This window comes from Delphinapterus leucas, chromosome 2 (genome assembly GCF_059928025.1).
Source record: "Delphinapterus leucas isolate spDelLeu-1000000601 "Yukka" chromosome 2, BTC_Dleu_Yukka2, whole genome shotgun sequence".
Taxonomy (NCBI): domain Eukaryota; kingdom Metazoa; phylum Chordata; class Mammalia; order Artiodactyla; family Monodontidae; genus Delphinapterus; species Delphinapterus leucas.
Window position 1 is genome coordinate 84,648,044 of NC_143130.1, and position 26,531 is coordinate 84,674,574.

Consider the following 26,531-nt stretch of genomic DNA (forward strand, 5'->3'; position numbering starts at 1 on the left):
GTATGTATGATCTATGGCTTATAGGAGTCCTGTTGTTTTAGGACCAATTCTTGAGCTAATATGTATATGTATATGAGTATATGCATCTGTATATATTATTTATTTTGCTAAACCAATGGATATTATTTTCCTAAGATCAACCACTTTTTGCCACCTTAAAAAAAAGGGCACTAGATGTGGACATTTATTTCATTTGCTGTTTGTAAGATAAATTAAAATGGTGATAATTTACAAGGAATCCACATGTACATAAACATGAGCTAAGAAAATATGTATCTAAACTACAATAATTGGTGATAGAAATAAAAAGGAAGAGATTTGATTAGAGTGAAAATATATTATATGAAAAGAATTGTATATCATATATCATCATTTTTGATGTATTCAAAAAAGGAGTAAAAATTTTCTAAAGTTTCTGAAAATTTTCTAAAGTTTTGAGATGAGTTATCAAAACAATAATGTGTTATTAGTAATGAGGAAATTGAGGGGAACAAGTCTCTGTTTATGAGGCAAATTAACGAGGTCAGTTGTTTGAGTGTTAAAATTTGGATGTCAGCTGGGGCCTCCAGATAGAGATGATGTGAAAGCAAATTGAGATGAAAGAGAGAGCCCTCTGTGGTTTTCCCCATACTGCCCCATTCCTCCCAATTAAGGGGAATACTATATAGAAAAGAGAAGAAAATCTGGAATTAAGCCTTACAGGATAACCATAAATAAGGGATAAGGTGAAGAAAAGGAGCAAGAAAAGAAAAGAGGGAAGGAGAAAAGTCATTGAAAACATGGAAAAAAGGAGGCTAGGATGCAGAATGCAGTGGAAAAATCCAGAATGATGAGAATTCTTGAAGGAAAATAGAAAATGTTATTTGATACTGAAAGATAAGAACAAAGACAATAACAGTGGATTTGCCTAAGGAAAATTTGTTGATAGCCTTGGGCAGCTTCCACAAACTTGTGAGAATAAAAAGCAATTTACAGAACGTTATAGAGAGAAGAAGTTCTTTCATTCATTTATTTACAAATTATTAAAGCCCTAGGGTAGGGAAACACTGTATTGGACACCAGGGAGGCAGTTGTAACAAGACGTTTGGCAGCCCTTGCCCTCATGGAGCTGACAGAGAAAGAAATGGTGAAGCAATAGAAGCAGGCAGGGCAGATTAAGATATAGCCACAAAATATGAGGGTAAAATGGGCCATAATGGTAGGAAGCTTAATGTTTATAAATGTGACTGGGTCAGCTCATTGAGATAAAACATAGAGCTGAGATTTAAGGCTTTTTTACTGTGCTTGATTTGCAATCAAGGGCTAATCTCCAATCTCCAGATGATGTCCTATCTAAGTGCCAGCCCCTGGCAACAGAGAGAGTAGAGTGAGGTGAGTAAATGGAAAGGTCAGGTCCCCCAGCAGCACATAGGAGTGGTAACAACAGAGGACCAGGTGTGGGGATCTTACCTGATTAGAATCGAGGGAGTAATAGGACAACAAGGGAGCTCACAGCGTTGGGAAATTGTAAGACAGAACCTGGGGACTGAGATGAGTGGAGACACTCTGTAGAGCAGTACAGCTGGGTCCGCTGAGAAGTCGTTGTTCCCCCAGAGGCTTGAGGAATGTCTCTGACTTTTGGGACAAAAGAATTTTATGAATAGCCTGAAACAGAATAATAAAAAAATGTATACTCTAGTTACTAGATGATGGCTAGTGGAAGTTTATGAAGGATGTGCTGTAACCAATGAATGAACTAGTTCTGTTCATGGAACAATGCAATGGATGATGGTTGTTGTTATTAATAAATTATTCTTTGGTCATGGTATTTTCTCTTTCCCTACCTCCACTAAGATACTCTTCATAGATCATAGTGGTGCTAAAAGTAGAACCCCTCCCAAAGAAACTGGAAGTCAGTGTCCATGTTTGTATTCTTGCATTCTGTGGAGCCATCTTTGGTATGCTTTTCCCTCTCCTTTCTTTCAGAGACTATGGAAAAGAAGTTAATAGAAGAAACAAAACAACTGGAACTCGATCTTAATGATGAAAGGCTGAGATATCAGAACCTTCTGAATGAGTTCAGTCGCTTGGAAGAACGATATGATGACCTCAAGGAAGAGATGACTTTGATGGTTGTGAGTCAAATACTTTTGATTTTTTTTATATATAAAAATTTGAGGGCTTCCCTGGTGGTGCAGTGGTTGAGAGTCCGCCTGCCGTTGCAGGGGACACAGGTTCGTGCCCCGGTCCGGGAAGATCCCACATGCCGCGGAGCGGCTAGGCCCGTGAGCCATGGCCGCTGAGCCTGTGTTCCGCAACGGGAGAGGCCACAACAGTGAGAGGCCCATGTACCGCAAAAAAAAAAAAAAAAAAAAATTGAAACATATGCAAAACTAGATAGAAAAGTAGAATGAACCCCCCTGCACTCCATGCACCCATCACTCAATCCAAAATGGTCAACACGTTTCTATCCCCCATTCTACCTTCCATCCCACTCCATCCAGTGGATTGGATTGTTTTAAAGCACATCCCAGAAATCATATCACTTTTTTCATAAATATTTTGTAAAGTCAAACACTTTGAAGACTGGATTATAAGATAGTATAAAGTCAGTGTAGGTGGACTTTGTTTTATGTATTGAATGACTTAAAATAAAATTTGCTTATAAAGCAAATATTTATATAATCAAGTATTATATAGTTTTTGTAGTTTCAAAGATATAGTCCTAGAAAAAGAAAATACAGCCTCTGTTTGTAATAAATTGTCTTATCTATTTCAAGGACTCTTCTGCATCTGCCAAAGTACATTTTGAACTTTTAATAGTTCTGCACACCCTCCCTGTTCTACTTATCCTGCTATCAGGAAACAAAGAGTCCCCTAGCAATCTTGTTCCTACAGCTATCAGCCTTAAACGTAACCTAATGGCACAGATGGCCAGAAATGCTCTGAAATATCTGTTATAAAACACAAGGTAATTTGGAGGGGAGTGGCCAAGACGGCAGAGTAGGAAGACCCTGAGCTCACCTCCTCCCACAGGCACACCAAGATTATAACTATTTACAGAGCAGCTGTATATAAGAATGACCTAAAGACTAGCAGAAACTATTTTATGAAACTAAAGATATAAAAGGGAACCTCAACAAGATGGGTAGGAGGGGTGGAGACATGTATAGTCAAGACCCACACCCCATGTAAATGACCCACAAACAGGAAGATAAACACAATTGCAGAGGTTCTCCCCAAGGCACAAGGGGTCTGAGCCCCACATCGGGCTCCCCAGCCTGGGGTTCCTGCACCAGGAAAACAAGTCCCCAGGCATCTGGACTTGAAGGCAGTGGGGCTTGTGTACAAGAGAGCCACAGGGCTGTGGGAAACAGAGACTCCACTCTTAAAGGGCATATACAAAATCTCACATGTCCAAGACCCAGTGCAGAAGCAATAATTTGAAAGGAGCCTGGTTCAGACCTACTTGCTAACCTTGGAGAGCCTTCCAGAGGGCATGAGGCCACTGGAGCTCACCCTGGGGACATAGACATTGGCTGCAGGCATTTTGGGGAGCTCCAACCATGAGGACACTGCTGCAGACAAGTTTCATTTTGGAGTCCTCCCTCTAGCCTATTAGGGCCAGAGGTTTACCTGCTCACAAGTGAGCTGGCACCAGCCCCATGAGCCCCCCATCCAGCCACCCTGGTCACTGACCCATCCATCCGTAACCTGGGACCAGCCTTGAGACACCCCCCAGGCTATGCAGCCTCTGCCACACCAGCACCCAAAGCCACCACCAGCCGGCTGGCAGTTATTGCACTAGGTAGGACCTGGAAGCCAAGCAGGCCGAGGGCCATCCCAATGTACCAGTGCATCCAAGCAGTGATCCCCACCACAGCAGAAGGGCCCATGCAGCCCACATAGGGGCACCCGTAGAGCATATAGATCTTGTGACTAAAAGGATGGGCTGCTGGGGCCCATAGGATGTCTCCTTCATAAGGCCACTTCTCCAAGACTGGGAATCCTAAACAACCTACCTAATGCACAGAAATAAACACAAACAGTAAGCAACACGAGTAGATAGAGGAATATACTCCAAACAAAGGAACAAGACAAGACCCTAGAAGAAGAACTAAACGAAGTGGAGATAAGCAATCTACCCAATAAAGAGTTCAAGGTAATGATCATAAAGGTGTTCAGTGCACTCGGGAAAAGAACGAATGAACATGGTGATAAGTTTAACAAAGGGAAAATATAAAGAAGAACCAAACAGAGTTAAGGAATACAATAACTGAGATTTAAAAATACACTAGAAGGAATCAACAGTAGGTTAGATGATACAGAGGAATGGATTGGTGAACGGCAAGACAGAGTAGTAGAAATCAACAATTCAGAACAGCTAAAAGAAAAAAGAATTTTAAAAAATGAGGATAGTTTGAGAGAGGCCTCTGGGACAGCATCAAGCATAATAACATTCTCATAGGGGTCCCAGACGGGGAAGAGAGAGAAAGGGGCAGAGAACTTATTTGAAGAAATAATAGCTGAAAACTTTGCTAACCTGGGAAAGAAAAGAGACATCCAGGTTCAGGAAGCAGAGAGAGTCCCAAACAAGGTCAACCCGAAGAGGTCAACACCAAGACACATTATAATTTAAATGGTAAAAATTAAAGATAAAGAGAGAATCTTAAAAGCAGCAAGAGAAAAGCAACTAATTACATAGAAAGAATTTCCTTGAGACCGTAAGCTGACTTTTCAGCAGAAACTTTGCAGACCAGCAGGGAGTGGCATGATATATTCAAAGTGATAAAAGGAAAAAACCTACAACCAAGAATACTCTACCCAGCAAAGCTATCATTCCAATTTGAAGGGAAGATAAAAAGATAAAACAAGCAAAAGCTAAAGAATTCAGGACCACTAAACCTTTTTACAGGAAATGTTAAAAGGACTTATATAGGCAGGAGAGAAAAGGCCACAACTAGAAAGGGAAACTCTCACTGATAAAAGTAAACATACAGTATTGGTAGTAGATCAATCACATATAAATCTAGTAGGAAGGCTAAAAGACAAAAAAGTAGTAAAACAACCTATATCCACAGTATGTAGTTAAGGGGTACACAAAACAAAAAGATGTAAAATATGATGACAAAAACACTAGTCATGGAGAGGGGACTGAGAATGCATGGTTGTTAAAATGCGTTTGCACTTGAGATCATCATATTTAAATAATTAAATATATTTGTATATGTATGTATATGTATATATGTGTGATTGAACCTCATTTATTGTTGTTTTTATGAACTTCATTGTAACCACAAACATATTATAGATACACACACACACACACACACACACAAAGAAAGTAATCCAAATATAACACTAAAGAAAGTCATCAAATCACAAGGGAAGAAAGCAAAAGAAGAAAGGAACAAAAAAGAACTACAACAACCAGAAAACAACTAACAAAATGGCAGTAAGTACATACCTATCAATAATTACTTTCAATGTAAATGGACTAAGTGCTCTAATCAAAAGACATAGAGTGGCAGAATGGATAATAGAAACAAGACAAATACACACACACACACACACACACACACCTGTGAGAGACTTCAGTTCTAAAGACACACAGACTGAGAGTGAGGGGATGGAAAAATGTATTCCATGGAAATGGAAAGGCAGCTGGGGTAGCAATAGTCAGACAAAATAGACTTTAAGACAAACACTATAACAAGAGACAAAAAAGGACATTACATAATGACAAAGGGATCAATCCAACAAGAAAATATAACAGTTGTAAACATATGTTCACCCAACATAGGAGCACCTGAATACATACAGCAAATATTAACAAACATAAAGGAAGAGATTGACAGTGACACAATAATAGTAGGGGACTTTAACACCCCACTTATATCAAAGGACAGATCATCCAGAAGATTGAAATTACATCAAGCATCTTTTTCCACCACAATGCCGTGAGACTAGAAATCAACTACAGGAAAAAAAACTTGAAAAAGCAAACACATGGAGGCTAAGCAAACCACTACTAAACAACAAATAGGTCACTGAAGAAACCAAAGAAGAAATTTTTAAAATAGCCAGAGACAAATGAAAGTGGAAACAAAATGATTAAAATCTATGGACTGCAGCAAAAACAGTTCTAAGAGGGAAGTTTAATGGTGATACATGCTACCTCAGGTAACAAGAAAAATCTCAAATAAACAATCTAACCTTGCACCTAAAGGAACTAGTAAAAGTACAAACAAAGCCCAACATTAGTAGAAGGAGAAAAAAAAAGATCAGAGTGGAAATGAAATAGAGACTAAAAATCAGTTTAAAAGATGAACAAAACTAAGAGCTGGTCTTTTGAAAAAAATAAGCAAAATTGATAAACTATTAGCCACACTCATCAAGACAAAAAGAGAGAGCCCAAATAAATAAAATCAGAAATGAAAGAGGAGCGGTTACAGGCAACACCACAGAAATACACAGTATCGTAAGAGATTACTACAAACAATTACATGCCAATAAAATGAACAACCTGGAAGAAACGGACAAATTCCTGGAAACATACAATATCCCAATACTGAATCAGGAAGAAATAGAAAATATGAACAGATCAAATATCAGAAATGAAATGGAATCAGCAGTCAAAACTCCCAACAAAAAACATTTAAAGAAGAGTTAATACCTATGCTTCTCAAACTATTCCAAAAAATTGAAGAGGGAGCAGTTTCCCAACTGATCCTGTGAGGCCAGCATCACACTGATACCAAAACCAGACAAAGATGTCACACACACAAAAAAAATTACACTAATGAACATAGAACATACAGGTTGGGCTGGGCTGGGGGGCTTTCAACTGCCCCTGGGGCCTGGCTTCCCTGTGGTTGCACAGATGGGTCTGCTCTCTATAAGCCTGGATGTTGGAAGGAAAGAGGCAAAAAGCTCTTTGTGGCTTCTGGCTCTTTTCCTGCACCTGGGAAGGAGTAAAGGAAATTGGACAGATCCCAAAGCTCTTGGAGGCCTTTCTGAAGCTCTCAGGGTTTGTAACCCTAGAAAATCCAGGCCACTGAACCTTTCCATGTCTTCTGCTGGGGGCACCCTAGGAGTGAGGGGCCCAAACCCAGCCTTTTTATTCCTTCTTCCTTTGAGTCATTCTCTAACCCCTTTTCCTACAGAAAGGAAGGGACTACAATTGCTTAACTTTTCTGTTCCCCACAAGCTTTCTGAACACTAGTTCATATACCACATGCCTTAAAAGTGTCACCTGGACTCCCTGAATTAATAACCCAAGGATCTTCCCAGGATTCTTCGAGCAGCTTCCTTGCCTCTTCTGCACATTCATCCTTCCCACTGCTGACTCCAGAGATTCAGCTTCAGGCATAAAACTAACAGAAACTGTAGTCGCCTAAGTGGAAACTCCCCTCCGCTGACTTTTTTTTTTTTTTTTTTTTTTACCATTTATGCCCAAATACGGTGCAGTAAAATGATTATGCTATCATTAAATATATCCTATGAACTTTTTGGTAGGTTTTATTTGATTGCAACATGGAAGTCAGTTGCAGTCCTTAGATGCTGAGGCATCATACCTATGCTTCACCCAGTGCGACTAGCCACTCACAACTTTAAAAAGCGGACTCTGCCAGTAATCACAGATGATTTTTGTTCGAGTATTTGGTTTTGTGACTGCGCTTGTCCCGCCCTCCTGGTGCATCTTTCTCATTCTTTGAGGAGCTCCGAAGGTGACCCTTTTGTAAGAGTTTGTTAATACAACATGGAACAGATCGTTTGGGCATGAGAACATTAAGTCAGTGAGTGAGGATTAGAACTGAGTTAAGGTGGATGCTGTCTTAACTACGCCTAGTTCAGTTATTTAATTATGTTGTGTCAACTGTAACTGCTTATTTGTCTTGCAGAATGTGCCTAAGCCTGGACACAGGAGAACAGACTCCACCCACAGCAGCAATGAGTCCGAATACACCTTTAGCTCTGAAATTGCAGAAACTGAAGACATTCCATCAAGGACAGAGGTACATTTTAGACACCTATCAGTAAAAGTAAGATGTGCCCATGCTGTTACTAACAGAGAACACTTTCTTTGCAGGGAGGGCCCCATTTGTCCATAAACGTAACGTTTGTTGTATGCTGTTTATTCTTCATAAGTGACTTAAAGGTGCTTAATTAGCTGTGTACATACATAACTTATTGCATATATTTTTTTGTCAATAAACATTTTAATTTTCATTTTTAATGTAATTTTGAGGATCAGATTTTCCCTTCTGTAATTCCCTTTTACACCTTAACATGTTCTATGTGCAAAAAACATAGCCTGTCATGAATTTATTTCAGACTGAGGTAAATTATTTGAAAGGTAAGCCCTCTGTCCTAGAATATTATAAATACCAACGCCCAGGAGTTTAGCAAAATTGCTGCCTGTTTGATGATAGTTTGTACCAATGTAATTCCCTCCCACAAAAATGCATGAAAAACAGCTTATAAATCTGCCTTAGTGTTTTGTGTTACATGGTTTGAAATCAAAATGACATGTTACTGTAACTCCAAGAGTACAGTGACTTTAAGTTAGATCGTTCCCAAACCAATTCTCAGATCTTCTTCAAATATGACATTAGTTTCTGTAATGGGTAATTCAGGCACAACTCTTCTATTTTTGTATCATATTCTGAGAGAATGGCCAAGTCAGAAATAGACTGCTTCTGACAGAACAGCTGAAAAAAAATGAATAATTCTTTCCTTTCTTGTCTTAGTTCCACTTGGGATGAAAAGTTTCTCCATCTCATTCTGTTCCTTTTAAAGAAAAGTGTCATATAATTGGACTCATACATAGGAGAGGGCTAAGTTGCTGGCCCAAGGTCACAGCTTGTAAGTGGCAGAGCCAGTATTCTAACTGAGGCCTGTCTGTTCAGAGCTCCACACTCTACCTCCTAGCACTCAGGGGTTCTACACTGCAGTTCTCCAGTCCCACTTCTGTCTACAGATAACGTTAGGCTGGCGATATTGATACAGCAGTATGACCTGTATATAGCAGGACAGAGGTTGTTCAGGTTACCTATTGTGCAACAAACCATCCCTGACTTTAGTGGTTTCAAACTACAGCAATTCATTATTGCTCACAGTTCTTTGGGTTTTTTTTTTTTTCTTGAATTTTTGAATTTTATTTATTTTTTTATACAGCAGGTTCTTATTAGTTATCCATTTTATACATATTAGTGTATATACGTCAACCCCAATCTCCCAATTCATCCTCCGCTCCCCCCACCCACTGCCGCTTTCCCCCCTTGGTCTTGGTGTCCATATGTTTGTTCTCTACATCTGTGTCTCTATTTCTGCCTTGCAAACTGGTTCATCTGTACCATTTTTCTAGATTCCACATATATACAGTTAATATACAGTATTCCACATATATACAGTTAATATATGGTATTTGTTTTTCTCTTTCTGACTTACTTCACTCTGTATGACAGTCTCTAGGTCCATCCACATCTCTATAAATGACCCAATTTCATTCCTTTTTATGGCTGAGTAATATTCCACTGTGTATATATGTACCATTCGTCGTCTTTATCCATTTGTCTGTAGATGGGCATTTAGGTTGATTCCATGACCTGGCTATTGTAAATAGTGCTGCAATGAACATTGGGGTGCATGTGTCTTTTTGAATTATGGTTTTCTCTGGGTATATGCCCAGTAGTGGGCATTACATTTTTAAACTCAAAACTCTTATATGCTTTACCTAATTTTTACTAGTAACAGTTTTTGTCAGGGTCTCTATTCTTTTCAAGTTTTCTCCAGATTCTTACAGATTTGAGGGGAGGGGTAACCTTTTCATTTCTATTCTCACTTGTTTTCTGTCAAGTCTTTTCTCAGGTTAAGAGATAGATTAGAGTGGGATTTGGTACATTTTTCATCTTTTTTGAATAATGAAGTGTGTGAATTGTGCTCCAGAAATCACCTACAGATCTTGGATTATTGTTAGTGTCTGTCATGTGCACTGACCACCAACAGTAGGTCATACACTGGAAGCCTTCTCTCAATAATGAGGAAGGCTGTTGACAAGTAGTCATGCTTGTTTCTTGTGACTAAGTGCATGCATCTGAGATGTGGCTGGCTTTGGTTAGTGCTGTCTTTACCATGGGACAGACTACAGTAACTCTTCTCCTTGGGACTGAGTCCATAACCTTAGCCTCAATCTCTCTGTGTTTCAGTTTCCCCATCTGTGAAGTGGCAATGCTATTATTATCTTACTTTATAGTGATATTTTGAAGATTAAATGAGTTAATTTTTATAAAACACTTGTAGCAGTGTTGATACATAGTAAACTAGTGTTCAATAAAAAGAGGTTTTTGCTCTAATAAACAGGCTTCCAGTGACCACCCTACAATTCTGACTGGGTGTGGCCAGGATCAGAAAGATGGAAATCTATACAACTAGTAATGGAAAAAGAGAGATTGATTATCAGAAGGGAAATTGTGCAGGACATAACTTTGTACTTCGAATTACTTATGACTTGCAGGTTTGCATTTCTTCCTGCAACTACCCCTGTAATGGCCAGGTTTACAAATTGCCCCTTTCAAACTAAAGGAAAACTTTCAACTCCTATGTGTAATATTCCCAAGTAGCTCTTTTAGAATCCAGTGCCAGGAAAATAATGGGATCACTCTTGTTTATGAATTGATTTTTTAAAAATTAAAACAGATAAATTGTTTTGAAACACAGAATTCCGACCTTAGTCGTGTAATAATAGCAAAATTTGATGTAAAAATAAAAGATTAATGTCTCTGTAGTCAGAAATCACAAACCTGTGATTGTTTATTCACAAGACACAATGACACCTCCATTGCTCTTTCTCTCTGAAGAACTCACCTGCCAGCTCTACTTGCCTTGCAGCCCTCCCACACTTCCAGCATCTTCGTGGTTTGGGGTTATTTTTTTGGAACCATTGCTTCTCCACGCTCTGTAATGCCCCTTTCTTAGTAGCCATTAACAAATTATCTCAGTTCTGCTATTGCTGTCGAGCTTTCTCATACCTGTCAAATCCAGGAAAAGCGTCACCATAACTTTCTCAGCTATTGTCAGCAGTTAATTGCAGAATGACTGCCAAGCCTGTTGTGGTAATTTTGTGAACAAATTCTGTTATCTTCCTGATTTTACTCTAATGAGAGACTGTTGCTATTTTTTAGATTAATTTTAAAGCTTCACTTTCTTGGAAAAGCCCTAGATGACAAAGTCCTAACAAAGGAAAGAAAGCAAAACAAAACCCCAGAAACTTCTCTGAGCCAGATGGCCCAAACTTCCTTCTTGCTTACGTGGTATAGAGAGGACAATATCTCTTTGATTTTACGTGTCATTAGGGATAAGAATGGGCACCATTTGGAGCTCTCTTAATTACTAATCATTATGCCTCAATTTTTGCAGTTGTCAAATGTTCCTATCTATAGGTACAATGATGAAATATTATATTCATTCATAGAATGAAGGCTTCTATCATAGTGTGAAAAAAGGATTAAATAGTTAAAAGTTTTCAGGGATACATACACCATTAATAGAGGAACAAACATTAAAATACATAAGATAGAATGTTTACATTATAAATAAGCTAAAATATAAGTATTTGTGGGATGTATAGAAATGAATTTTCGTATGAATGAAATTGTGTGGTAATTTCATGCTCAGGGAAGATGTTACCTCTGTTGTACTAAGTCAGGACAGACTTTATGGTTAAGGTCATCTACCTAAACTTTTTGTTACTCTGAGCAGTGCAAAAGTGGACAGATGGACTTCCCTGGTGGCGCAGTGGTTAAGAATCCGCCTGCCAATGCAGGGGACACGGGTTTGAGCCCTGGTCTGGGATGATCCCACATACCACTGAGCCCGTATGCCACAACTACTGAGCCTGCGCTCTAGAGCCCGAGAGCCACAACTGCTGAGCCCGTGTGCCACAACTACTGAAGCCTGTGCACTTAGAGCCTGTGCTCCACAAGAAGAGAAGCCAGCACAATGAGAAGCCCACGCACCACCACAAAGAGTAGCCCGTTCTTGCTGCAACTAGAGAAAGCCCGAACGCAGCAACGAAGACCCAACACGGTCAAAAATAAATAAATAAATAAAAATAAATTTTTTTTTTTTTAAAGTGGACACAAAGAAAAAGACCAGGTCTAACTAGTTTGTAGATAAATGACCCTGACAGCCTATAAATGCCCCACTTCTTAGTTTAGTTGATTCTTCTTAGGTGTCTTTTTAGAACTGGAATAATACTGAACTTAGCACTACCAAGAATTCACAAAAAATCAAAGATTGCTCATGAATATAAAAATTATTCAACCTCATCAAAAGATAAAGAAATATAAATTAAAACAATAATGAAAAACCACTATTGGTCTACCAGCTGAGCCAACTTTTTTTAATGATGACAGTCATTGCTGTTCCAGGCAAGTTGGTGGCTGCTGATGGAAGTATAAACAGGCTCAACCAATTTAATAGACTTAAAAACATTAATGTTTAGATATTTATGTACTAGGTTGTTTATTTTAGTATATTTCAATAGCAAAAAATTAGAAATAACCCCGGTGATCACCAGTAAGGTAATAGCTAAGCAAATGATGGTACACATGTCAATACAGCCATTAAAAATTGTGCTTTCAAGTATCATATTATAAATTTGGAAAACGATTATAATACGATGCTAAGTTTTAAAGACAGTACAAAATTATAATGAAAGTACTATTCCAGTTCTTTAAATTTGTTTAATAAAAAAGACTGGACAAAAATTGTGGGTTTTCTCTGGGTATGAGATTATGCTTACAGCTCTCTTCTTTGTACTTTTCTTATTTCCTAAACTTATTTTGCTTTTATATGAGGAAAAAACTTTTTTAAAAAAAATTGACAATTGGAAATATAAGATTTGCTGATCAGTTAAGAATTATACTTCGATCATTTAATTAAATAAATGAGTTGTTGTTACCATTCTCTTTCTCTCTAACAAAAAGATGATCTTTATCCTCTCAAAATCTAATGATACAATTGTTTCTCTTCTTACCTCATTAAAAATTCAAACCCAAAGTAAAGAAAGTAAAACAATTATGGAGCCTCCAGAATTTCTATGATGGTGGTTAGGGGTTAATTATTTCCTTTTGCTTAGCTTTAGTTAGTGTATCTTTATTTATCCTACTAGTTCTCCCTGTGACTCTGTTTTAGAACCAATTGACATGCTTTTAAATGCTACTAGGTTATCTTTCAGTTTATTAAGTGCTGTATATATTTTGTTTTTTTAGTTTTCTCTCTGACATCAATATATTTATGCTAGCATCTCACCTTTTCAAAAATCATTTTTCCTAATTACAAAAGTAATACATGCTCATTGTAAACAATTCAAATATAGAAATGTGTGAAGTAGAAAATGAAACTTTCCCACAGTACCTCCCATTCTCTAAGATAACCTCGATGGCCTTCTAGATATTTGTATGCCATGTGCTAGGTATACTTAAAAGTCACGTGTATTGGGTTTTGTTTTTTTTTAAGAAAAATGAGATACTGTCCTGCAACTTGTTCATTTCACTTAATACTTTTATCTAGAACATATTTATCTACTCATATAGATCTACTTCATTATTTTTAACAGCTATAAAATACTTTATAGTTTAGCTATACCATAATTTATTTAAGCAACTCTCCTATTGACCAACATTTGAATTCTTTTTAGTTTTTTGCAATTACAAAAAATATTACAGTGAACATCTTTCCCCATATATTTTTGTGTACTTGTGTATTTGTGCAGGATTAATTCTTAAACATATATTGCTATGTTTGTCCTATGTTAAAGAATATACAGACTTAAATTTTAATAAATACAGCTAACTTGCCCTTCCAAAGGGCCTACTTATAACTTCCACCAATATCTTATAAGACACTGTTACTAACACATGGCCTTATTAATCTTATTAGTCTTTGCCAATATGATAGGGGGAAAGTGGTACCTCGCTGTTGTTTAATTCACATTTCTCCATTTATTAGCTGGTTGGATGTGTTAGTTGTATATACTTTGGCCATTTATATTTCTCCTATAAGTTTGCCTGTTTCTCTGTTGAGCTGTTCATCATTTTCTCATTGGCTTGTACATCTTCCGAACCATCTTGACCATCTTCTGCTTTCTGGGGTTTAGGAGCCAAGCGAGAAGAAGGTGCCTCTGGACATGTCATTGTTCCTCAAGCTCCAGAAGCGGGTCACAGAGCTGGAGCAGGAGAAGCAGGTGATGCAGGATGAGCTGGACCGCAAGGAGGAGCAGGTGCTCCGAAGTAAGGCAAAGGTGCGCAGTGCTCTCCCACCCTAGGGCCATGGCAAACCGAGTTCTTCAGTTTCTTCTTTAATGGCAACTCAGCCCAGAAGTACTTTAACTTTAACCAAGTAGGTTTTGGTTCAAGTAGTGAGGGCTTAACTCTCCTCACTCTTTTCTGCTGAGCTAGGAAATATTCTAAGAGTAAAAATGTGACAATTAAAATATAACTACTTACTTATAAAGTTTTTAACTTTGTGTGTTTCCCTAGGAAGAAGAAAGACCACAAATTAGAGGTGCAGAACTGGAATATGAGTCACTCAAGGTAATGGGAAGTTTCAGCCCAAGACTTTGAATATCTTGTGGCGAGAGACCTGCTCAGAGCTTCTTTCTCTCAGAGAACATCCTTAAGGGTGCCTGAGGCCCTAGCTTAAGGCTTATTCAGGCATTAGTTGTAGCCCTGTGTCATTCCCTTTTTAAAATTCTCTTTCATATAAGCTAGAGTTCAGTCTAAGCAGAAGCAGGAGCAGTAGCTGCCATTTGAGGCTGTAGAAGGTAGTAAAGGACATGGACCCAGGTGACACACTGCCTGGGTTCAAATGCTAGATCTGCCACTGTATGACTGTGTGCAAATTCTCCTTTCTGTGCCTTGGTTTTCTCATCTATAAAGTGGGAATAATGATAATATGTATCTTATAGGACTGTCATGAGGATTATATGAAGTAATTCATGTAAACTGCTTAGAATAGTGCCTGGCACATCATAAGGACCCAACGAATGTTGGCTGCTGTCATTACCTTCATCATTTTAAAATACAAGCACTTTACACATCAGCCTTAATTTTTAACAACCATCCTTCAAGTAAGCATTTTAATTCCCATTTTATAGATGAAGCAATTGACACTAAGAAGTATAAGTAACTTCCCTGAGATGACCCCACTAGAAACCGATAGGAATGGAATTTGAACATTGGTATCTCTAGCTCCAAACCCCATGCTCTAACCATCAAACCCCACTGAAACTATGTGTTTGTAGAGAAAGACAGTTCCCAAGTATTAGCTCAGTGTTTCGAAATGTCCCTGGTCCATCTGCGTCAGCGTGACCTGGTAATTTGATGGAAATGCAAATTTACGGGCCTCACACCAAACCTATTGAATCAGAAACCGTGGGTGTGGCACCAAGCCGTCTGTCCTCCGGGTGATTCTGATGCACACTAAAGTTTGGGAAACATGGCATCAGAGCTTAGGTGTCGAAGTAAAGACATTCGTACGTTTTCAGAAATAGCAATACGAATCTGATTACCAGTTGGTAGGAGACTGGGGATAGGAAGGAGCATTCATTTTCACGTTTGAATGGACTAATTCATGAAAGAAAGTGTTATACATTCTTAAACTAGGGGGAAAAAAGGACTTTAATTAGTCTTACTATAACATGTTGAAAGGTCTAATATGGTGCTATAAACCTAAGATTTCTTCTCTGGAAGAAATGGTAAAATATTTTATCTTTGTGTGGAAGTGTCTCACTTCCACTATCATAAAGCCTTAATGTCATGTGCTAAGTAAATCAGCATGGTGCTTTTAAATGCCCGTCTGCTTCACTATTTCCCAACCAGTATCCTGTGACATTTGTATTTTAGGGTCAGTAAATAGAGTTTAGCGGCAGAGCTCTATTCTGGGTTCCACTGCCGTTGGTTGAGCAGAGCCTACAAAGGGCAGCACTAACTGGTGATGGGAGGATGGCTGGTAGTATGTGAAAGTATGGAGATGGTAAAGGATGTGTATGTCCATCTAGATGACTGAAGGAAGAGGTCGCCCACCCTCTCCTCCTGCTTCTCAAGGCTTCCGCCAGCAGCTTCACAAGCATGTCACACAGGAAAGAAGTTTCAAAAATATATTGTTTGTTGTTACTGAAACACTATAGAGAATTTTATTAGTTTAAATGCTATGTAATTTTTAAATTAGAAGCTAAAAGCCTAAAATTTCAGTGGTCTTTCCCCTCTCCTTTACAAAAGAAATAAGAGGGTACTACTCAACACTTCAGGGATCTGCTCTCTGAACCATTCATTGGAAATAACCTGACCATTTGGACCTTCATATTTGTGCTTGTATTTACCCATAAAGAAAACCTGGGCTTCTTAGTACTGAGATAAACTCACCCCTTAGGACTCAGCCTTCTCTTCAGGCCTGTGACCACACCCTGGGCAGCCTGGAATAAATTTGATTCTGGAATTTAGGTTGATGAAGCAAACTACCATTCACCTTGCTCAATTCCACTTGACGTTGACTTTCTTAATTTTAAGAGCAGAGTTCCCAGTAGAACCAGGGGAGCCATTCACTAGGGGAGCTCTGGCGATCTTTTCCAGCAGAATTCTTCTACTATCTTAGGGAAGGATGAGTATTCCAATGTAAAGTTGAGGATGACAGTGATGAACTATTCTTTATCTATTCATACAGCGTCAAGAACTAGAATCAGAAAACAAAAAACTGAAAAATGAGCTGAATGAGTTACGCAAGGCCCTTAGTGAGAAAAGTGCCCCCGAGGTGACCGCTCCAGGTGCCCCAGCCTACCGTGTCCTCATGGAGCAGCTGACCTCTGTGAGTGAGGAGCTCGATGTCCGCAAGGAGGAAGTCCTCATCTTGAGGTCTCAACTGGTGAGCCAGAAAGAGGCCATCCAACCCAAGGTAAGCATGAGCAAGTGGCTCAGGTGGGTGTTTGGGGACTGGCCTCTTTCTTCATACCCTTTCCCTCCAATTTATTTATTTATTTATTTATTTATTTTTGCGGTACGCGGGCCTCTCAACTGCTGTGGCCTCTCCCGTTGCGGATCACAGGCTCCGGACGTGCAGGCTCAGCAGCCATGGCCCACGGGCCCAGCCACCCCACGGCATGCGGGATCCTCCTGGACCGGGGCACGAACCTGTGTCCCCTGCATCTGCAGGCAGACTCTCAACCACTGTGCCACCAGGGAAGCCCTCTCTCCAATTTATAACAAAGCAAACATTTAAGAGCATTTTTAGTCTAATTGAGGATACCATCATTTTTGGGGAAAAATCTCAATGTTGTTTTAAAACTGTTGCAAATACCAATTGGAGTGAACAAGAAGCAAATGATATCCCAAATGCTCTTCAAAGTTTCACCGCTCACTCATGAGCAAAAGGCTTTTAAAATTAATCGTTTTTTAGTAATCTGGTCATGATAAATTTTGATCAAAAATACAATTCTATTAAATACAAAAATCCATAAGTTGTCTTGCTGTGGGAAGGCATTAAATACAATTTTAAATTATTTGTTGAAAATAGCCTGTTTAAAGATAGGAAAGATAACACATGAAAAGGTTAGAAATGAGATCAGTGAGTAGAAGTGACATGGTGATGATTTCTGCTCACTTCAAGAAGTTCTGTTTAATGGTGGGAGTTGTCCCAGCTAGGAGGGGCTGTGTTTAGTGATTCCACAGAAGGGACCCAGGCTGAAGCATATAGATGGCCCTTTGAACGCCTTCCCTGACCTCAGATAACTTGAGATCCAACTGCCATGTGTTGGTGAGAAATGGACCTTTTAGTCATTCGACATCGGGGGGAATCTGAATAATCATCTTAAAACCTGGTTTTTGTCCCTACCCATGTTCATGAAGCAAAGTGTTACCAACAATTAGGCAATCAAGTATCCCAGCTGCATGACCTGCCACATAAAAAATGACTATAAGAGAATGAAAAAAAAAAAAAAGACAGAGAATGACACATCCCATATGATTTCACTTAGTATGTGTGAAATCTAAAAAACAAAACAGAAACAGACTCATAGCTAGAACAAACTAGTGTTTGCCAGAAAGGGAGGGGTTTAGAGGGTTGGGTGACATAGATAAAGGGGATTCAGAGTTACAGACTTCCAGTTATAAAATAAATAAGTCACAGGGATGTAATGTACATCATAGGGAATGTAGTCAATGATATTGTAATAACTCTGTATGGTGACAGATGGTAACTAGACTTATCCTGGTGATCATTTCATAATGTATAAAAATATCAAATCACTATATTGTACAAATGAAACTGACATTGTATGTCAATATAATTCAATTTTTAAAAGACTATAACATATAATGAATGGGATGCCTGAAAGATCTGAGAGCACTTCTCTTAGAAATGGTAGTTCTGGGGCTTCCCTGGTGGTGCAGTGGTTAAGAATCCTCCTGCCAATGCAGGGGACATGGGTTCGAGCCCTGGTCCAGGAAGACCCCTCATGCCGCAGAGCAACTAATCCCGTGTGCCACAACTACTGAGCCTGCGCACCTAGAGCCCGAGCTCCGCAACAAGAGAAGCCACTGCAATGAGAAGCCCGCACACAGCAACGAAGAGTAGCCCCTGCTCGCCGCAATTAGAGAAAGCCCGCGTGCAGCAACGAAGACCCAACACAGCCAAAAATAAATAAATAAAAATAAAAGAAGATTGAAAGCCTCCAAATTCTGAAAAAAAAAAGAAAAGAAAAGAAAAAAAGAAATGGTAGTTCTGCATGTGGTTAAGATACCATACCTGGCACATAACATTTGTATTTGATAACGACAACTCACACCTGGGATTGGGCCTCAAGAAACAAGCCTCCCTCTGCATGCTAGCTGGAACAGAGTCCAAAATTAGAATTCCTTTCTCTGGTTCCCTGTGATGAACTAATATTCTAACAAGAAACTTTAGTAAAAGTCAGTAGAAAGAAAAAGAAAAATGAACCAAGGGGTATAAAAACAATCCAGCTCACAAGAGCACATAGCTTTGGTACCTCACACTGTCACCTACCCAGCTCACATACTCCATGTGACAACTTATCTCCAGCGCCTAATGGGCTGGCCCTGTTTAACCAAGGTCCCTGCTCTCCAGGCTCCAAGCCTACACATAGCATCAGCTTGTTTTCTCTTAGGAGAAATGCCCAGGACACTGACTAAGCCCTTTCAAACCCAGGGCTGTTTATCCCACTCCGTTTCTAGTCAAGAGACACATCATTTCACAACTCCTTTGCAAGCAAGTGGTAAGTGATATCCCGTGAGCCAGGTGATGATCCAGCCCAGCCAGCCACATCTAGTTTACGTGCTCCACCTCCACAAGTGTTCGGGAGGCTTCACTTGGACAAATGACCTCCTACCAAGGCGTTACTGTTAACTCTCACAGACCTGGGATAAGAATTTTACCATAATACATTAACAGGAGGTTCATTTTCCTCATACCCTCACAAATACTTTATAATTAGAAAAATCAAAACAACTCAAAAGAATTTCAAGAGTCTGTTCCTGACAATTAAGGGTTGCCATTACATAAATATATATTAATGTCCACGTCATGCCAGTTCCATGGACAGTAATTTACATACAGACTTAATTTTAGGAGAAACAAACTTGGTTGTTTTCACAGTTAGCTTTTATCTGTTTTGATGAGGACTCAAGATGGAATTTATTTGTGGAACTAAGGGTTTGTTGTTTTCTCCATTTGTTTTTTGTGCCTGCTGACTTGTGATTTTCAGGATGACAAGGTAATTATATATTTTTTAAAATTTTTAGTAAACACTTCTATTTAATCCTGATTTTTACAAGTATCCCCCAGTTTTGCAGTTGATATTTTCTGGCCAACAAGTCTATTTTGATATTTACAAATTAATTTCCTATTTGACCCCCTGCTATTTGAGAAGTCAGTGGGAAAATAATGGATGTCATAGGCTCCAGTCTGGATCGCAGAGAGGCCTCCATGACTTTTGAATTCGTAGTCAGCTCTGTGACTCATAGTGGTAGTTATGGCAGGCCATCCACAAGCGGGGGAGGGAAGCCCTTAACTCGGAGCACACTCCAAAGTGCAAGCTCTCCCATACTCTCATTTCTACGAGCTGTGGGTTTGTTGGCCAAGGGAGAGGAGGGGCCTGAGGAGCTGAGCATGCCCTTCTTGGGAAGAGTGGGATTTTCCTACATGGCGCAACCCTTTCAGAACTTCTGGTCCTGTCTTGGCAGGGACTCTTTGAGCAGTGAGTCAGGAACTTCCTAGCGCTGGCAGTCCAAGTCTGACCCCATGCCCAGCCCCTGCTTCTTAGCTATGATAGGCCAGATAAGGGAAGGACTGGCTACTTTCTACTATCTTTCCTTTGGATGAGTTCATTAGATCTACTTACCTAATTTACTAAAAGTTAAAAACCAGATCATGTAGGTCCTCAGATGTCAAAGAATACATGTAGTGTTATTTAACATAGAAACTGGTTCTTTGAGTTACTATCTAAAACTTAAAAATCTGAGTATGGTCCTTTATAGAGTAGAAAGATTTTCTGCCTTTCAATAAAAGAGAAAAAGAAATTTTCTATGAAATATGTACTAAAATATTTATAAAACATACCTAGAATATTTATAAAAATGCTATATGTGGTGCTTATGGGAAAGATTTTTAAAATCAGTAAAGCATAAGCTCTTGTTAATAGCTCTTATCAGATTATATTTGGTCTTCTCTAAGTGTGCATTTATAGACTCACAAAAGGACAGCATTAGGATAAAACTGGGATTTTTTTTAAAAAAGGATGTTTTTTATTATAAACACTGGAATTCAAAAGCGAGTATTTGTAGGCCTCTAGTTGACATTAAAGTTATCTTGGTCTCTAAGATCATGATATTTGAAGTGTATTCTATAATCTCCACTTCACTGTGAGATCTGGCTTTAGAGCAAACGTTGACTAAAGGATCAGACATATACTATTTAGACAAATAGAATGGGCTCTTGGGTTCTAAAGAGTATTATTCTTTAGAGGCTATAGAGCAGTTGTTCTTATTGTCTGTTCTTGCCCTGGTTTAGGAGAGAGAGAGAGTGGCTGAGTAGAGACAAGATTTTGAGATTACATTGGTTGTCAGACAGATTACACCAAAAAGGAAAAATAAAAAAGGAAGTAAAAATGTTAGCAGAAAAGTCCTTTCTATGCAAAATCGTTAGTAATTCTGACCTGCCAGATGTTTATTTCAAAAGCTTATGTACCATGCTATACTGTAACAGAGGAAAAAAGAATTGAATAACAGCAGATGGTAGACATTTCCAAGGAGCTAAATCCTTCCCATTTATATATATCTAAAGATGTGAGGAAAAAAACATTTAATTTTGCTGAAACACATGATCTGAACACCACTTGTTTTGTACTGAGTTGTTAATGGAAAAATGAGCTTTATGTCAAACTTTTCGTGTTTATTAGGGCATTTGTTTTGTTATAACTGGTCCGGAAGTAGAAGAAAGAACAGCTTTGTACATTGCATTGAATACTTGGTGTTCTTGCCTGGTTATTGTTTTAATGCTGTATATAGTTTATATCTATATGTATATTTTTTAAAGTATATATACAACATTAGAATAATAACCAGGCAAGGACACTGAATATATATATATATATATTTACACTGTGTGTGTGTGTGTGTGTGTGTGTGTGTGTGTATACACACACACACACAGTGTAAAACACATGGGGCCCATCAGTGATTTTATTTACTCTAGAATCACACCATCTTTGTAGTAGAGTGTTAGGGATTCTCAAGAGAGGGACTGGAGGTGCCTCTTCCTCTTAACTGCCTGTGCCCCACTCTCTGTAGTTGTACCCGGGCTAGGGCAGATGCTCTGGTGGGGCAGAGGTGTTGTAGAACACAGAAACCCCCTATTCTGGAGGAAAGAAAAATGTTGTATGAGGTTCAAAGCTTTAGAGTTAACACTTAATGTGGAAATGTGTCTTTTCCCCCTTCAGAATACAATGACAGATTCCACAATACTTTTAGAAGATGTACAAAAAATGAAAGATAAAGGCGAAATAGCACAAGCATATATCGGTTTGAAAGAAACAAACAGGTAAGTTGATGTTTCTTTTATTCATTTTGGTTTAATCATATTGATCTTTAATCTTCAAGCCAGCCTCTTATACAGTAAGTCCAAGTGTTTATGCGTTGTTTTGTTAGACATCAGCTGACCTTCAAAGGGGATCCAAGGTTTCCAATATATTCCCAGTTAAAATCTCATTTATAATAATATAAGGTAGCATTACCTTATATTATTATAAGAGGTGAGAGATGGAAAGGAAAATATTCTTTACATTAAGGGAATATATTTCTGTATATTTAGGGTCTTAGCCTTGAGATGAAAACCAGTTGCTTACTATACAGCTTGGTCTATCTTGGGTAGTCACTTCCATTTGTTATTCAGGATGGTTATTGTGAAAGTTTGTAGGGACAACTGCAGCTTTCAATAATTGAAATTTAGTGTGAAGAGAAGTGATGAAGTAGCGGAATCACATCTGTGTTGGCCATGTAATTCTAGAAGGGTACCATGACTTCTAGGATGGGACCCTGATATATGAGACCAAGTTTTTGTCACGTTTCCTAAGGTGTTCTGAGAAAATTCTAACCTTGGTTTCATCTCATTTACTCATGAGTGAACTTGTAGATGGCATTTAGCTCCGTCTTAAGAGCCTTGGGTGGGCTGAGAGTACAGATTTGCAGTCACTAAGTGACCAAACTTTCCCAGAAGTTTTCCCTATAGCTTAGAGTATCACAGCTCATTGCTGGAATTCCTCAGCCTTCCTACCATTCCTGCTTCCCAAAGAGCCTTCATGCTATTGAACTCTGAACTTAAAAGACTACATGCTTAAAAGAACACAGCCAGTGATGATAACAGAGATTTATCAGTGTACTTCTAGGTCTCCTGGTGCGTAATGTCAGGATTGGTATACAGAAATACTTCACAAACTAAAGAATATTACCATGCAAAATGTAAGGTACTTACTACCTTCTTTTATGGGCAAGAGTGGAGAATGCTTATAAAAGTATTTGGTTAAACTTAAATTTTAATTTATGTATGTAGGTTGTAAGCATATCTTATAGCTAAGAATGTGTTAGTATAAAAAGAGCTATATTACATTGTTCATCCATCCACTCAGCTGTTCGGTCACCAGATATGTATTGCATGCCTGCTTCATCCCAGGCCCTGTGCCACACACTGGGAATATAGCAGTAAGCAAGATAAATACAGTCCTTCCTTTCACAGAGTTTTATAGGCTGTTGGGGAGACAGCCAAGATAATTTGGACTTCCCTCCAGTGAGAGGAAGGAAGTCATTTTTTTTTAAATTTATTTATTTTTATTTTTGTCTGCGTTGGGTCTTTGTTGCTGCCCGCTGGCTTTTCTCTAGTTATGGCGAGCAGGGGCTACTCTTCGTTGCCATGCATGGGCTTCTCATTGCGGTGGCTTCTCTTGTTGCGGAGCACGGGCTCTAGGCGCGCAGGCTTCAGTAGTTGTGGCTCGCGGGCTTAGTTGCTCTGTGGCATGTGGGATCTTCCTGGACCAGGGCTCGAACGCATGTCCCCTGCATTGGCAGGCGGATTCTTAACCACTGCACCACCAGGGAAGCTGCTGAAAGATTTTAAGTAGGAGAATGATATGATGAGATTGGAATTTTAGAAAGCTAGCCCTGGCTTTTATGTTAGAGAATAGATTGTAGTGGAACAAGATTGAGAGCATAAAGACCAGTTAAGAGGTTACCACTATAATTGAATGACTGATTATAGTGACTTTGACTTAGTTGGTAACAGTTGGGATTGAAGAAAATGGGACACTTTGAAAGATACATAAGAAGATGGGGTGTGTAGCCTTGCAGTTTGTTGGCTGTGTGGGATGGGGACCGTGAAGGGTAACTTTGCAGTGTCTGCTATGGATACTTGGTTGGATATAGTGATGCCAGTTTGTGATCCTGGGTCTGGGATGTGGGGAAGTACAGGAAATGATCAGTAGATTTACAAATATTTAAGGAGGTAGGAAGACATCCAAGGAGAGAAATTCATTAGGCAGTTGAAAATATAGGTCTGGAACAGGAGAGATATGTAGGCTGAGATGTAAATATTGAAGTCATCAGCATGTAATAATACAGTTGAGACCATGCAAATAAATCAACTCTCTAGGGATAGATGGTAGATGGAAAATAGAAGAGCAATGTCTGAAATTTGTTTTATGTAAACATCGTATCAACAAGAGAAGTCTAGGGGCTTCCCTGCTGGCACAGTGGTTAAGAATCCGCCTGCCAACGGAGGGGACATGGGTTCCAGCCCTGGTCTGGGAAGACCCCACATGCCGCGCAGCAACTAACCCCGTGTGCCACAACTACGGAGCCTGTGCTCTAGAGCCTGTGAGCCACAACAACTGAAGCCCACGCGCCTAGAGCCCGTGCTCTGAAATGGGAGAGGCCACCACAATGAGAAGCCCGCGCACCGCAACGAAGAGTAGCCCCTGCTCGCCGCAACTAGGGAAAGCCCGCGTGCAGCAACAAAGACCCAACACAGCCATAAATAAACAAACAAACAAACAAAACAGAAGTCTAGTAGGAGAAGTAAGAACCTGGGCTCTGGAGTCACATAGCCCTGGCCTTCACCACTTGCCAACTGTGCAACCCCTGCAGGTATCTTACGTCTAAGCCTCAGTGTCATCTTCTGCAGTGTGGCAAATGATATATATTGGGTTACTGGGAGAACTAAATGAAATGATACATGTGGAAGGTTGTAGAATGGTGTCTGACACTTGACAAACAGTCAAAAATATTATTTTTATACCCTCAGTAGAAAAAAAACTATAACCAACTCTGTCAGTTTTGTTAATTCTACATACTTTTAATAAAATGTGTCACACTTCTAGTAAAAAAGAAGTTTCCCCAGGTCTTAAAATTAATTTTTGACACAACAAACCTTTTAAAAGTTGTGTCATAAAAGCTGGAAACTTTGGACATATACTGGCTTATAAGTTACTCCTATAAGAATTTTAAAAAATAATTTTAAAAATACAAAATCAGATTTTATTAAGCTAAAACAAATTCTTACCCAGAAGACTTAAAACTTCATTTTGAAATGAATTATGAAAATTGCCACATGAAGACAGTAGCTGAAATTTTCATTCTATATGTACATGACTATTTTGGTTAGTCTCTAACATAATATGTGACATATAAGATCACTCTGCTAGCTGAAGTGGGAAGCAGCCACATAGCACAGGGAGATCAGCTCGGTGCTTTGTGACCACCTAGAGAGGTGAGATGGGGGAGGGTGGGAGGGAGCCGCAAGAGGGAGGAGATAATGGGGATATATGTATATGTATAGCTGATTCACTTTGTTATAAAGCAGAAAATAACACACTATTGTAAAGCAATTATACCCCAATAAAGATGTTAAAAAAAAAAGATCACTCTGTTAGCTGAATAAAATGTTAAAAATAGAACCTCCTTCTTACCTCTTCAGTCATTTATTATTTTGCAGGAAAAGTAGCTCTAGATGTTGATTATTTTGTTTTAATTTCTACACATTTACATGTGATGTTACATGTTACCCATTTTTTAAAAAAAATTAACCAAAAATGATTTTTGTGGTAACATCTTAAAGTCATCTGTAATTAATAAAAACAGTCCTGTTGACTTAATAAAATATTGAAATATCACATGCTGCTCTTGACCATCATCATCTCATTACCATCGCTTTGTGTTTTGCATTATTTTTCCTTTTGCATGGAAGATCATCTGCTATGGATGGCCATGAGTTGAATGAGGATGGAGAGCTGTTGCTGGTTTATGAAGGGTTGAAACAAGCCAACAGGTTATATTTGTCTCCTCAAAATGGGATGTTATTAATTTGTTGTTTTTCTTACTAACAGTGGCCTCCGGACTTTAACTTCTGTATTTCTTATTCATTAAGTGTCTTCCTGGGTAAATTTCAGACACTAAAGTTTGTGAATATCTCACTAAAAGTGGAAGAAATTCCAAACCTCTCAACTGGAGCCCAAGCTACTACTGCAGGAGAGATTAATACCTATTACTTAGTGGTTTCTTGTTTGGAATAATGATCAATTTAAAGGATATATGTGCCTGAGCAATGTGTCTACATTCTCATATATTATGATCATGCTGCCTAACAGCAGTGTTAAGCAGTGTTAAGTGCACGATTTGGCATTCTGTGTGGTTATTGTGAAATTCCGATTTATGAAACCGCAAGCAAAGAGGGTTTCCTGCATTGCTACAGTTCAAACTAATCACCCTAACTCAACATGTTAAATATGTTTAGGGGAAAGCAAATGAAAATGAAACAGCAGCACCTTTCTAACACAGACACTCATCTCCTCTAGTGAGATTTGTGTCTTAAAATCTCTTAAAAATGCCATTTTAGTGATGAATTTAAAAAATATTTAGAAATATTTAATTTTTAATATTTATATTAAATATTAATATATAAATATTTAATTTAAAAATATTTTAAAATATTTA

At 38.7% G+C, this 26,531-nt stretch overlaps 1 protein-coding gene across 5 annotated transcripts in view; it reads left to right on the forward strand.

The window, feature by feature from the left end:
- Positions 1-26,531, forward strand: part of MYO5A (myosin VA) — a 181,425-nt gene that overhangs the window by 127,866 nt on the left and 27,028 nt on the right. For 3 of the 5 annotated variants that reach the window (XM_089907185.1, XM_022579515.3, XM_022579518.3), the window contains exons 24-30: positions 1,966-2,114; positions 7,884-7,997; positions 14,144-14,287; positions 14,526-14,579; positions 16,708-16,935; positions 21,992-22,092; positions 25,786-25,866. In XM_089907185.1, the coding sequence (XP_089763311.1) occupies positions 1,966-2,114; positions 7,884-7,997; positions 14,144-14,287; positions 14,526-14,579; positions 16,708-16,935; positions 21,992-22,092; positions 25,786-25,866 (871 nt within the window). The remainder of the gene's footprint in view (positions 1-1,965; positions 2,115-7,883; positions 7,998-14,143; positions 14,288-14,525; positions 14,580-16,707; positions 16,936-21,991; positions 22,093-25,785; positions 25,867-26,531) is intronic. The other 2 variants (XM_089907184.1, XM_022579520.3) reach the window with 1 other exon arrangement.